The following is a 13,779-nucleotide window of genomic DNA, read 5'->3' as shown; positions in this document are numbered from 1 at the left end:
CAAAAAGTTCCAAGTTAGGGCTCTTCATTCTAAGAGTCCTTCACAGCTTCACATGAAATCATCCAGTCATCCATCTATCTATCCATCCGCTCTGTGTACATTTATTGATTGTCTACTATGGATATGTTTGGTATTACAAATAAAAGAATGAAAAGTTGTTTCTACTGAAAAACTCTTATCTCTAGGGTTACAAATTTTATGGTGGATAATTAGTCTAAAGTTTCAATTTCTAATAAGAGACTGACTGGTACAATCATGGGGAAAGGATCAATAATTGTTCTACTAGAAAATTTATCTAAGGCCTCCAGGGTTACATGGTTCTCATATATATCCAATCTGATGGTTCAGTATCTACTGTGAGAATATACATTTTTCTGTATATTTCACTTCTATGTCTTTGAGACAGCTGGATTTTTGACCAGGTCAATTTTATCTTGATTTCAGCATAGACCATCAAATTATAGACATTCAGTTTGGGATTATTTAGACTCTATAGCCAGCAAGTTAAAATTAGAAGTGTGTTTCAGAAATAATCAAATTGGTCTTTAGATTTAGTTTTCAAACTAGAAAACTACACTGACTAATTATGTATTACCTACTAGATACTCAAAAGTGAGAAAAGCTAACATCACTTATCTTCATATAATTTCCATCTTCAGACGACAATGTAAAATTTAAAATTAATAGAAAATATTGATAATGAAATATTCATGCAATGGTAAAAGTCACATAAATTATATTATTTTTCAAAGTGCCTACAATTGCTATGAAAAACCAGGAGCTAGTAAAAGATAATATATAATGCTAACACATTTAAAAATCATATTATGATATATTCATGATTATGGAGATTTTTTTAGAGAAGAATCTAACATTTACTTTTTTATAGGCTAGAAAGTTGGGCCTCAGTCCAAATGAGTTCTCCTTATGATCTTGTTATTAAAATAATAATAATGGGTGTGCCTGGGTGGCTCAGTCAATTTAGCATCTGCCTTTGTCTCAGGTCATGATCTCAGGGTCATGGGATGGAGCCCCATGTTGGGCTCCCTGCTCTACAGGGGAGCCTGCTTCTCCCTCTGCCTACCACTCCCCCTGCTTGTGCTCTCTCTCTCTTTCTCTGTCAAATAAATAAAATCTTTAAAAAATAATAATAATAATGTTTTATTACTCCTTCTAGTCATTAACTGTTCAAAGATAATTATTATGTATATTTATGCCACCATAAATAAATATTGACTGATTTTGAATATTATATCAGTGGAAATATAGAGCATTCACTATTCGTATCTGGCTACTTTGCTCTACATTATCATCATAAGATCATTTTGTTTAAATGTAGCCATAGTGTTATTCTTTCTTTTGCTGGAGAAAAATCGATTACAGTTAATTATCATTATTTGTTGATTCTGCATTTGAAAATTCACCTAAATTCATTTAGGACTATAAAATCAATACTCATAGGGCTTTTGTGGTCCTGCAAGGACATGAATAGAGTGGTTATACATTTGTCACCCAACATCTACATTTCTAGCCAAGGTTGAATAAGAAGAGACTCTGCCTTCTTGTTTTAGTTTTTATACTGTAAACAAGTGTTCTTTTCATGGTCTATTTAGTGCCATGTGTTTTGCATTTTTGTGCTTTTGTTGGCAATTTTGCTGCTTAAAATGGCTCTTAAGCACAGTGTTGAAATGCCTGTGCAAGAAGGCCGTGATGTGTCTAATGGTATGTTTCGTTCAGCCATGAGTCCTAGTGCTGTTTGGCCACGAGTTCAATGTTAATTAATGAACCATGTATATTAAATAAAGTGTCTTTGAACAGAAACACATATGAAACAGTTATTTATTGATCAGTTGATGAAAATCTTGAGACTAGAGGCTCATAAGAACCTAAGTATGTATTTTCCCTAGGAGCAATGGGTCAGTATTCAGAAATTCAGTGTTAGTGGTTACTTTATAGAAACAACTACTAATAATAATGAGAATCAAATGCATTTTAATACACAGACATTATTTATCCACTAACAGTAGAAAACATAAATTCCAGAAAGGAGATAATATAACAGAAAGGGAGTGAAGTTAATATTTAGGTCAAAATGAGTGATAATAAGAGAATGTATAGTAAAGAATATTACATATTATATTTATCATATAATTTATAAAATAAAATGTAGTAAACCCTGATTTAGAAAGGACAATAAAACCTAAATGGAAAAAAAAATTAAATATCTTAGAATGATCTTAAAATGGCAGATGAATTGCTATGAGAACAGCGGCAATTTTCTCAATAGCAATAATGATGGTGAAAGTGAAACATTATTAAAGGGCTTAGTGCAAATAAAATATATTCTAATATTATAATATGATCAGTGTAAAAATAATTTTAGAACCAAAAACATTACCTTTTGTGTCAGATAAAAACATAGATATCACCAACATAAATTGAAACAGAACTGCAACTGAAAACTATTTGCTTCAGGAATAAGGAAAACTAACTGATCAATAAGTTTGATGTTATAGTGAGCAAGTAACTTGGTAAATATATGATCTACTAAAATATTAACTCTCAGTAATAATTAGGATATTCTTTTAGTTTAAGATTGAAATGTTTAAAAGAGTGAAAATACAAGACAAAAATAGTAACACAAGTGTTTATTGTACAGCAATATGTAAACGGAGAAAGGGATGATTTGTTTGAAATATTTTAAGATTTCTTGTACTATTTTGGAATGGGAATAACTGATTATCCAAAAATATGTTAGGTATGCTTATTAATGTTGCAAGAATCTGTCTTGAAATACTGTGTCTGTCTATGATAAATTAAAATTCAATGAACAACTTGCAAATAAATACAGTGGGGAAAGAATAAATAATAAAGTAAATAAAAAGAATGGAAAACCCAAAACAAATAGAAACAAATTTAAACAAAATGATAGAATAAAACCAAACACATCCATTTTTTGAGGAAACGGCATTCTGTTTTCTGCAGTACGCAAGGGTTCCTTTCTCTTCACATCCTCTTCAACACTTCCTGTTTCTTGTCTCCTTGATTTTAGCCATTCTAAGGTGATATCTCAGAAAACAATATGGATATCCTCAAAAAATTAAAAATAGAAATACCATATGATCCAATAATTCCACTAGTGGTATCTACCCAGGAAAAAGGGAAACACTAACTGAAAAAGGTAATATGTTTATTGCAGGATTGCAAACTAAGTGTCCATTGATAGAGGAATGAATAAGGAAAATGTGATGCATAATATAATAATACACAGCCATAAAAAAGGATACTATTGTATCATTTGAGACAACATGGATGGACCTAGAGGGTATTATGCTAAGTGAAATTAGTCAGATGGAGGAAGACAAATACACTATATGATTCCACTCCTAAGTGAAATCTAAAAAAAATAAAAAAATAAAAGAATAAACAAACAAAAAGCAGAATCAAACTATAAGTACAGAGAACAAACTGATAGTCCCCAGAAGGGAGGTAGGTGGGGGGTTGGGTAAAATGGGTGAAGGGGACCCCTCCAGTTATAAATGAATAAGTGACAGGGATAAAAAGCAGAGCATAAGGAATATAGTCAGTGATATAGTAATAGCAATGTAATGGGACATATGGTAGCTATACTTATAGTGAACATAGCATAATGTATAAACTTGTCAAATCACTAAGTTGTTCACTTGAAACTAATGTAACATTGTGTGTCAGTTATACTCAAATATTTAACAAATAAATAACAAAAAAACCCTCAAAGTATGTTCACAATTACAATAACTGAGGATGGACTAATATTGTTGGACTGAATAATGGAAATCTAGCCATATGCACATTATGAGATACACCCCCTAAAAAAGATAAAAGAGAAAGTGACATTTAAGGACAGTACAGATAATGCGGGAATTATACTAACAACAAAACAATAAAGCTGATGTAGATATATTGACATCAGATTTTAAAAAGAACTTTAAGGCACAAAGCATTGAGTTAAAGTAAGTTATGATAATGATAAAATGTTTACTTTATTAAGAAAATATAAGACTAAAAACATATATGATTGCTTACAATTTTACAAGGTAATTATTGCCAAACTACATTAGGATTGACACAGGATCAAAGTGAGGAGAATTTGATACTTCTACACATGATAAATCAACAAAATCAATAGTATATATGAATTGAACAACACTGTTGCTATGCTTGAATTAACGGATGTGTGTGTAAGCCTTTGCATCCAGCAATGATTATATATATATACTTTTATCGACAGAAGGGTTTTATATATATATTATATGTATAATATATTTAATATTATATATATTTATATGTATTATATATATTATATCAGAAAGAGCATCTCTCTCTCTCTCTATATATATATAGTTTATCATCATTAAACAATTTACCATTATCTTTTCTTAGTCCATTAAGGCCACTATAACCAAATAGGACAGACTGTGTAGCTTATAAACAGCAGAAATTTACTTCTCACAATTCTGAGTCTGAAAGTCCAAGATCAAGGTGTCAGCATGTTGTGATCTAGTGAGGGTCCTCTTGTTGGTTCATAGCTGGTGCCATCTCACTCTGTCTTCACACAGTAGAAGGGGTGAGGAATCTCTGAAGGATCTTTTTTATAAAAGCACTAATTCATTCATGAGGGTTCCATCCTCATCACTTCCCAAAGATCATACTTCCTAATATCATCATCTTTGGGGGTTGGGATTTCAGAATATGAATTCTGCAGGGGACGCAAAGACCATAGCATTCACTAAATGAAGCATTTAGTGAAAGTGAATTAAGTCACAAGAAATAGTAATGAAAATTATTTCATACTGATTCTCTGACACAATGTTAAGCTAACTATTAATAGCACCAATGTAAATGTAAAATATTAATATCAATATCAAGTAATATTGATAATCATGATTAAATATGTTGAATCCAAATAAGGCTGTGTTTTCAGGGAATATTGCTCCTTAATTAAAAAAAATCAGTAATAGATTAATTTAACCAGATAATTTTAGAATTTAGCTGAAGAAAATCAGAATGATCTGAATGAAAGAAAGAAAGTATAAAGATATGTATATAAAGACACAAAGGAATGAATGTATAAAAGGCAAAAATTAAGTTATTCAAAGAAGACTAATCAAAAGGAAACTGGGAATTTTTGCAAAGAACAAGGACAAAAGTCATGATTAACACTATTAGAATTGAGTAAAAGAATATATAACCACAATCCTTGCAGAGAGTAAAAGAAACTAAGAAAGCATTAAGGTAAAAATCATGGTAGTGAATTTTAAAAACAAAGTGGGAAAGAACAAATTAAGGGGAAAATATGTTAATATCATGTAACCCAAATAGGAATAAAAAAGGAATCTTGATTTGAGAGTTCTAAAACAAAACAACAAAAGAATATTCTATCTCAGATGGGTTTAGAGGTGAAGGCTGACTTGATGGCTGATTTCCTGCTTTACTTACTCGACCTGCTCTGGGTAGAGTCTTTGTGTATTCTCAGACTTTCTATCACCAAAGACAAATCTTAAGCTTCTCTACATGCATCTTGCCCCACACCACGATTTATCAGCCTTATTGCCTCACTTCCTACAGCTACCTTCTATTTGGAGAGCAATGTACCAGAATCATTGCTATCGTAGGGAAAATGTGAGAATTTAATCCTTGGGACAAAAAGGCAGAGGAAGTAGAGAGTCACAGGGTTGCTCACATAGCTCTGGAGAGATGTGTGATGGAGTTGAATATTACCCTTCTGTCAATAAAAGAAAAGGTTTTGAATTATAGGGGTTACTGAATACCCCACTGGAAAGATGGGAAGTGAAAGAGTAGCTGTGATGATTTGGGCCATTCTGCAACAATCTGTTCTATAGAAATGTAGAGATCACCATTGTTTATAAAATGAAAATTTCCATATTGGGTATATTCAGTCTCCTTTCTGATAGGATACTAGTCCTTGAAACCTATTGTTGACTGTAAATAACAACCTGAAATTTTAGATAATAGACACAAAAGATTGTCTTTTTAAAAAACAGGCAGTGCCTGGGTGGCTCAGTCAGTTGGGTGCTGCCTTCTGCTCAGGTCATGATCCCAGGGTCTTGGGATTGAGCCCTGTTTCCTTGGGCCACTGCTCAGCGGGCAGCGGGCTTCTCCCTCTCCTTCTACCTGCCCCTCCCCCCCGCTTGTGTGCGCTCTTGCTTTCTCTTTCTCTCTCTCTGTCAAGTGGATAAATAAAATCTTTAAAAAAATAAAATAAAAATAAAAAAACAAAATTTTCAAGGTTTTAATTTGTCTAAGTTTTCACTTTCAAAACCATGTGTAAGTTCAGTCTGTGAGCTCTTTAGATAATGAATTCCATACCTCTACTACCTGCTGGGTGAATGATCACAGCCTTATATTTGTCTTAACATTACCTTAGAGTATGTAAATTTTAGTCCTCAAAAAGTACATGCTTAAAGGTGAATTATAAATATCCTAGTGGTTCTATTTTCATACTTGAAAATACTTCATTTCTTAGAATTATAAATTCCCTCAAGGTTTTCCCAATTTAAATACAACATGATAGATTTTGCAGACTTAGATATTAAACCCTCTGTTTTATAAATTAATAATCCAGTAGTTCAAGTTTTAAAACTATTTAAAGAAAGAACATTTCTAGCTACTTAAAAGACTAAATTGAAACAACAACAACAACAACTTTGTGATTTAAAGCTGTATTTATCTCCAAGGACAGAGCACACTCAAAGTCAACTGCAAAGTATGAAGTTAATTGTGTAAAAAGTTAAGCATCCTTTCTCAACTTGACCACTTTTCTCAGCTGAGGCTGGGTTTGAAGTCAGTCTTTTTTGCATCCAAGTGAAGTTTTACTTCCTGATTGTGTGCTGTAGGCGTTTATTTCTTTCTTTCAACCCTGAGTATATTATACAGAAATCGCTAAGAATATTAACTATAACAGAAATGTAGTTAATCTTCTCCCAAACATGGTAGAAAATGCCATAGAATTTTCTCCAGTGTGGATATAGAAATGGAACAGTGAAGTGCAAAATCAATCTTGAAAAAAAGAGACAAAAAGATACTACTTTTATTTAACTTTAATCTTTCAAGCTTTCTTTTTCAATCTAATTAAAGTATATCCCTAGTGTTTTATGCTGACCTTATCTAAGAAATCATATTTCTGCCTCTTTCTTTCGCATGCAAATACGTGCCAAAGAATATGTGCAAAAGACTGTGTGGATTGGTAGTAAATGTGTACTTAGGATTAAAAATTTAAAAATTTGGAATAGCTTTGTTACATTTTATTATTAAATGACAAATATTTTCTTGACAACATAAGGTTTTATAAAATTCATGTTAAAATACATTGGAGTATGTTTTTTTCAGTGGATACAACAGTATCATTTTTATATGCAGCTTAGAAAGTAAAAGGTCACAATTTTTTAATGGAATCGGTAAGGTTGCTGCTGCTTTAACCATCAACTGTGTGTTGCCTTTCTTACTGTGGAATTTTTGTAAGAGTGGCAGGCAGGTGATATTTGGCTGTATGAAAGACTACCTAGTAAACAACTGACCTCATTTTGTCTTCTGTGGAGCAAAATCAGGTTCTGCTTGGATGCCAAAGTGGCTTGCGACACCTCGGGAGTATTCTTAAGTGTCATCAGCAGTCTCCTCTAGCCATTAGCACATTATCTTGAGAATCGACATCATTAGTTTAAATTAGGTTCACTTAATTAGCCAGCTGGTACTCTCCTTGTCAGGCTGATAAACAAGCTTGCTTCACTGTTCCTTCATGTCAAGCCCAAACCTCAAGTTTTGTGTATCTTTGTTGCTATTACCAGTATTTTCCCCCTCATAAAATAAGCCATCTTTATAGAAGGTGATGCAACCGGTCCAGGAGCAGTGTAGCGTGTACTTTACATTTTTAATATTTGTCTGACCTCCTCCAGCAGTACTGATAAATTTGTATAACACTGGGTATGTTGGGATTATGAAGGAGTTAAGGTTTGTAGATCGACAAAGAGGAAAAATAAAACCCTTATAATGTAAGTAAATGATATGCTTAAGCAATGTTTTAAAGTAGTAAAGAAAAAATATTTTATTGGTATACAAAGCTACAAATAAGTCCTTTTTGTTATTACATTATAGAGTGTATTTTAAACATTTTAATGAAGGAATAGAAGAAGTTAATTCAACACGATAATATAGCACTCTGAAAATGGTACTTATATGGAAAATTGAGAAATGGATTTTCAGACCTGAATATGTAGATAACTACTATTAATTACAATAACAACACATTGTAATTTGAAAGTTATTTCTGAAAATGTTTAAAAGATCAATTCATTTTTGCAAGTAGGATTGTGGCTTAATTATCTGAATATCACCAGGCCAAGCAAATGCCACTCTGTGCAGAAAACCGTAGTGTTTATGATACGGGGGGAATATTTCCGACTACAGTATCAGAACCTTTAAACAAAATCTTACAGAATCATTCAATAGATCTAAACTGATTCCCTTTGTTCTATTATGGCTGAGATTTGAATCACCTGCTACAAATAAATCTCATCTCCATAGGCTTCTCAAGGCAAAGTCTGGAACAATTTTACTAGCAAAACAATATCAGTAGTGAAATACAAATTATGCAAAGTAATGAATGAGAAATCTATATAGGTTAATTCTGAGGTGAAAGATGACTATCCATGGAATATTTTCTTCTAAACACATATTTTTGAATGTTGTTATTCAACTTATATCATTTCTTCTTGAAAAATGGTTGGTAGCTGCAGAAAGAAAAAAAAAAAACCTGTATACACCAGTGGTCTCCAAATTGGAATGTGTGCAGCATAATGGAATGAAAGATGATGAGTTGTGAGAAGGGAATACAAGGATGTCATTTATATGTCTTTTTATGTTTAAAAAAATCACATTACCTTTTATAAATATTTAATATATGGACCAACACGGGAAGCCAACATTCATCTGTATGTTGAATAGTGATGTAATGCACAGTGGACAGAAGGGCACCTGAAGACGAAAGAGGGAGTTTTATAATAAGAAGGGATCAATGTTGGTACATTAGTTCACTTTTATCTGTACAAAGGGGATAACAATACTGTACACCTCAACACAAAAATTATTATGAAGATTAAATTAAAATAATTTGTATTTGTAAAACATTAAAAAAAACTCCTCTCTTCATAATAAGTATGGTACAGAGTATAATTGTCTCTCTTAAATAAAATGATAATGATGATCTTAATAATAAGTTTTGGAACACTTTAATTTTGCAATTTGCTTTTCCCAATTAAGTAGATTTAGAGTCCCATTAATTGTATGTTGAATATTGCTATTTACAAGGTATTGTTCTAAGTGCATAGGTAATATTATTGACTTAAACAGAAAAAAAGCTGCTTTCTTAGAAACTAGAATCCATTGGATGAAGATGGACAATGAAAAATAGGAATACTATAAATGCAAATTATATAATATGCAGTCAGGTGGTAAGTGCTTTGGAAAAAGTAAAGTAGTGGTGTAAGACCAGGTGGGATTGGGAAAGCTGAAGATGAGGGGATGTGCACCAACGGAAGGCTGATTACAGTATTAGGCTGGGTGATCAGGCTGGCCTCGCTGAGAGGGTGAATTCGGAGCAGTGAATGTGTTGAGGAAGCAGACACTGGGCTATCCAGGGGGAGACCATTCAGGAGAAAAGCCCTCTGAAAGGCAGAAGTGTGGCTGGCATGTTGGATGAACAGCAGGAGGCCCAGAGCATCTCGACTGGAGTAGTAGGTGAAGAGGTCAGAGTAAGAAGAGGGAAGAGGCAGGTCAGCTAGGGCCTGGGAGTCGTTGGAAGGACTGACTTCTGGCTTACTCTGAGGGAAATGAAAAGACACTGTAGTCCTTTGAGCAGATTAGTGTTATGATCTGTCTAATGCTTACCAAAAAAAAACACAAAAAAACCCATCCTAACAAATCTGTTGAGAAAGGTGGTGAGTATATATAAAATTAGAAGTTAGAAGCCGTGTGATGAGAGTCAAGAGGATAGAGGCTCTGTTCTTCGTGGGTATCAGGGGAGAAGCTGCCGAGGTCAGTATTTAGAAGGCAGATAGAATCCTGTTTCCTGAGAATGTGAGGCATGGGAGAAAGAGGGCAGTCAAGGATAAGAGAATCTTTACAATCCCTTTCATAAAATGTGGAGAAACATTTAAGCTATTTTAAAAAAACACAGAGGCTTAATTGTGGCAAGAAAAATAATATTTTAAGTATCAAATATAGTGTCTTTCTCTTTTACAAAAGCTAATGGTCTAAACTTACTCATCATTTAAAGTAATTTCCAGAGTATACTAGCAGGTATTTTGTGAAATCCAATACATGCAATTTATTCCTTTCAAAAGTTGACAACATAAGTAGGAAAATATCTGTTTTTTGGCTGAAAATTGGGTATGGCAAGATTATCCTGAGGATGGTTGTTTGGAAATATTTCTGTCTTTGTTACATGATCGTTTTGATGAAAACCATGTAAATGTTCCCTCTGTAAAATGTGTTCTATCTCTACACTTGAAAAGTTGTAAACAGATTTTTTCCCCCCAAGAGTTAAACATTTTCCAAATAAAGTATGTCAGATGTATTTTTCTTCATTTTGATCTGCATATCTTTTTCAGTTCTGGTGAGCTATTATAACCAAACACCAAAATATATTGAATTTTATACCAAACCTTTGAAATGCTGAGAGACAAAAATGTTCAAACATTTTGGAGACGATTGAGCAGATATTTTTCAAAATCTGAAGCTGTTTTGAAAATTGATATTTTTCTCTTTCAAATACATATATCTTAGTTATTTGAAGGTCGTTATTCATGGACTGCTTTTTGACATCTCCGGGAACATATTCTCATAAGTTAACTTTGAAGAATAGTCTCTGTCTTCGCACTTATAAAAATATTCATACTTAAAGCCCCAATCAAAGCATCACCTCCTCCCCATCCTTCATCCTGCTTTGTACTTCTTCCTCTCCATTTCCATGGCATTTGGTCCTTCTTTTTTATTTTGTGACTGGAATCTAGTTATTTTAAGTTCTTTCACCCTCTAGCCTATAATTCTTTAAGGACAAAGACTGTGTGTATTTACTTTCTCTTCTAAGTCTCGGATTCTTCATTTGCTAAATAAGGGTACTGTATCTCCAACTTTAAAACACTATGACGCTAATTGTCATGAAAATAGCTCTAGTTCAATTAGCTTTTCCATGGCGCACCACAGAAAAGCTTCCTGAGCTATTATTTTTTTTTCACTTAAGCTAAAATTTGCAGTCGGCTTCAGAATGCATGCTCACGAGCATGGTGTATACTGCTGCCCACTAGGTCGGTGCTGCTTATACAGATGATACTGCATACATTTGGGCCCATGGATTTCCCTCCACCTACCAAAAGAGAAAACGCCCAAAGAACGTTTCTTATGCATGAGGCAACAAACAGGCAGGCAACATATCCACACATTGTCGGGAATTCAGCTATCAGCTAGGGAGGATGGTGGTTCATGTTCACAGGAGTTGCACACTGGGGATAAACAGACTATCAAATCCCAGCTCTGCTGATTGCCTGCTGGATGACTACGGGTAAGACTGAGTCTCCATTTCTAGTCCTGTTTTATGTGGATATTAACTTAACCCATGGATTGTGGTATGCCCCTCGAAGGTAATACTTAGGAAAGGAATCAATGAAAGAAAAGAACCTTACGAGAGCAGGCAAGCTGGAAATTTGCATTTAAATTGTTCCTTAATATTTAAAATTATCTAAAGATCTTTGCTCTTTGTGTAACTGTCTCAATAATTGAATAACAATGAGGTCTTTGTTACTATTGCTTTTGTTGTTGAACTATTTTATCTTTAGCATTTTAAAGACCTAAAGATTATTTCTTTTTAAGCTGCATGCAAAATAGGGTAACTGTTATAATCACACATAGATCAAGTTTTACATATAAAGGGGGAAATACGAAAAATCAAAGGAATCTTATTGCTTTGTTATTAGTGGAATGATTAATGATGGCACTTTTGCTATATACACATTGAAATTATCGATGAGTACCTGAAGAACTTAAATGAAACATCTGGCATTCACTAGATCACAATTAACAAAATACCAGACTATTTCTTAAGCAATAAAGCTATTTAATTATCCCAAATAACCTCGTCTAGAGACAGTTCTAAGTTTGTGCAGCAACGCAAAGTTGTCACGGAGAATTCAGTCTCCTTTCATTTTTCTCCTGTCAAATCCTCAATGTTGTGCGGCTTTTCCTTCTTAAGCTTATTGTTTCATGGCCTCAAAATGACTTTGGAAATTAAGGCTTAATGTTCTTATGTGATAGCATTCAAAGCAGGAACATAGAGAAAGTGTGGTGCAATATCATTCTCAAAAATCGTTCATTGAATTAATCCTTAGCATGGATAAATGAGACTGGGTCATGTGACCAGGGGAGCCTCTAGAGAGGCTGGGAAACTTGGCATTTGTGAAAGGGGAATAGGTTAAATCTCTGATGCTTACCAAATGAGCTACCTTCCCTGAGAACATTCTTGGCCACCTGATCTCAAAACAATGTAATGGCTCTGTTAGCCAGGAAGAAAGTCATGAGGACACTAACACAGAAATATTTAAATAGGCCTTTTCAGAAATCAAATAATTAATTCAGTAATCCAAGAGTATTGAGAATTTTAAATAGATAAAATTCAGGGGAAGGTTTTAGAAAATAAATACTTTAGTAAGACTAAATTGCCAACATGTTAGCTAAAATATGAATCTTCACATGTTCAACCACAAATGTCATTTACATTTAACCCACTGAGAAGAGGACTGCATTATGAACTAAAAATTAGGAAATTCTCTAAGGATATTTAACAGAGCTTCGGAAAGAAATGATTTCAATATTGAATAAAGATTGTTGTATTGGATACAGTTTGTTTTAAGTTATAAAATTAGAAAAACATACATAAGGAACTACTACAGGAAATTACTTGAAAAAGGTATTAGCTTGAAATATAAATAGCTTGAAATTAAGGTGAGTGAAATAACTTCCTGGCAGCCATTTGTTTTCTGAACTTTTGGTTTTAAGTAAATGCTAAATATTATAAATATTGGCAGAAAAACACATTTACCATATCAAGGATGGTTAAAAAAATGCTTTTACTTCTTTCTGTGATTTTAGGTTTCTCGTTAAGGAAACTAAATGAGGTAATCTGTCTTTAGGGTTACCACTGTGTATCAGATGTAGGCATTTTAGCATTATAGATGGCCAAATCCCATGCCCAACATTAGAATGAAAAAAACCCAATAATATCAACATAATTCTTACCTGTGTTCAACAATTGAATACATATTAATCATTTATATATCTTAAGTTTCTAAATAACTTCTCCATGATACACAATTTGCATAGGTAATGAAGGAACATAAGACTGTATAAAATTGTGCAAAAACATGCCTGGGTAAAGTATCATATTTCCGAATTAAACAAATGAAGATTTAGAAAAACAGAAAATTGGCAACACAAATTTTTAATCTGACTTCTAAATGCTTTTGTTCTTTCATAATTTCTGGCATCGCTTTAAACTAATATTTCAGTCTGAAAAAATTTTTTTTCCACTCCCATTTATTATAGGCAGTAAGCACAGACCCCGTACCAGTTAAATTACACTACGACAAATCACATGATCAGGTCTGGGTGCTGAGCTGGGGTACCACAGAAAAGACTTCTCCAACACTGCAGGTAAGCACATTTCAGCATATT

General features: G+C 33.2%; 1 protein-coding gene across 3 annotated transcripts in view; it reads left to right on the top strand.

The window, feature by feature from the left end:
• Positions 1-13,779, top strand: part of FSTL5 (follistatin like 5) — a 687,740-nt gene that overhangs the window by 617,407 nt on the left and 56,554 nt on the right. For all 3 annotated transcript variants that reach the window (XM_040626411.1, XM_040626410.1, XM_008685591.2), the window contains one exon: positions 13,651-13,758. In XM_040626411.1, the coding sequence (XP_040482345.1) occupies positions 13,651-13,758 (108 nt within the window). The remainder of the gene's footprint in view (positions 1-13,650; positions 13,759-13,779) is intronic.

Source organism: Ursus maritimus, unplaced genomic scaffold, assembly GCF_017311325.1.
Source record: "Ursus maritimus isolate PB19 unplaced genomic scaffold, ASM1731132v1 scaffold_11, whole genome shotgun sequence".
NCBI classification, from domain to species: Eukaryota; Metazoa; Chordata; class Mammalia; order Carnivora; family Ursidae; genus Ursus; species Ursus maritimus.
Note: the sequence above shows the minus strand (reverse complement) of the source record. Positions and strands in the feature narration are given on the sequence as shown.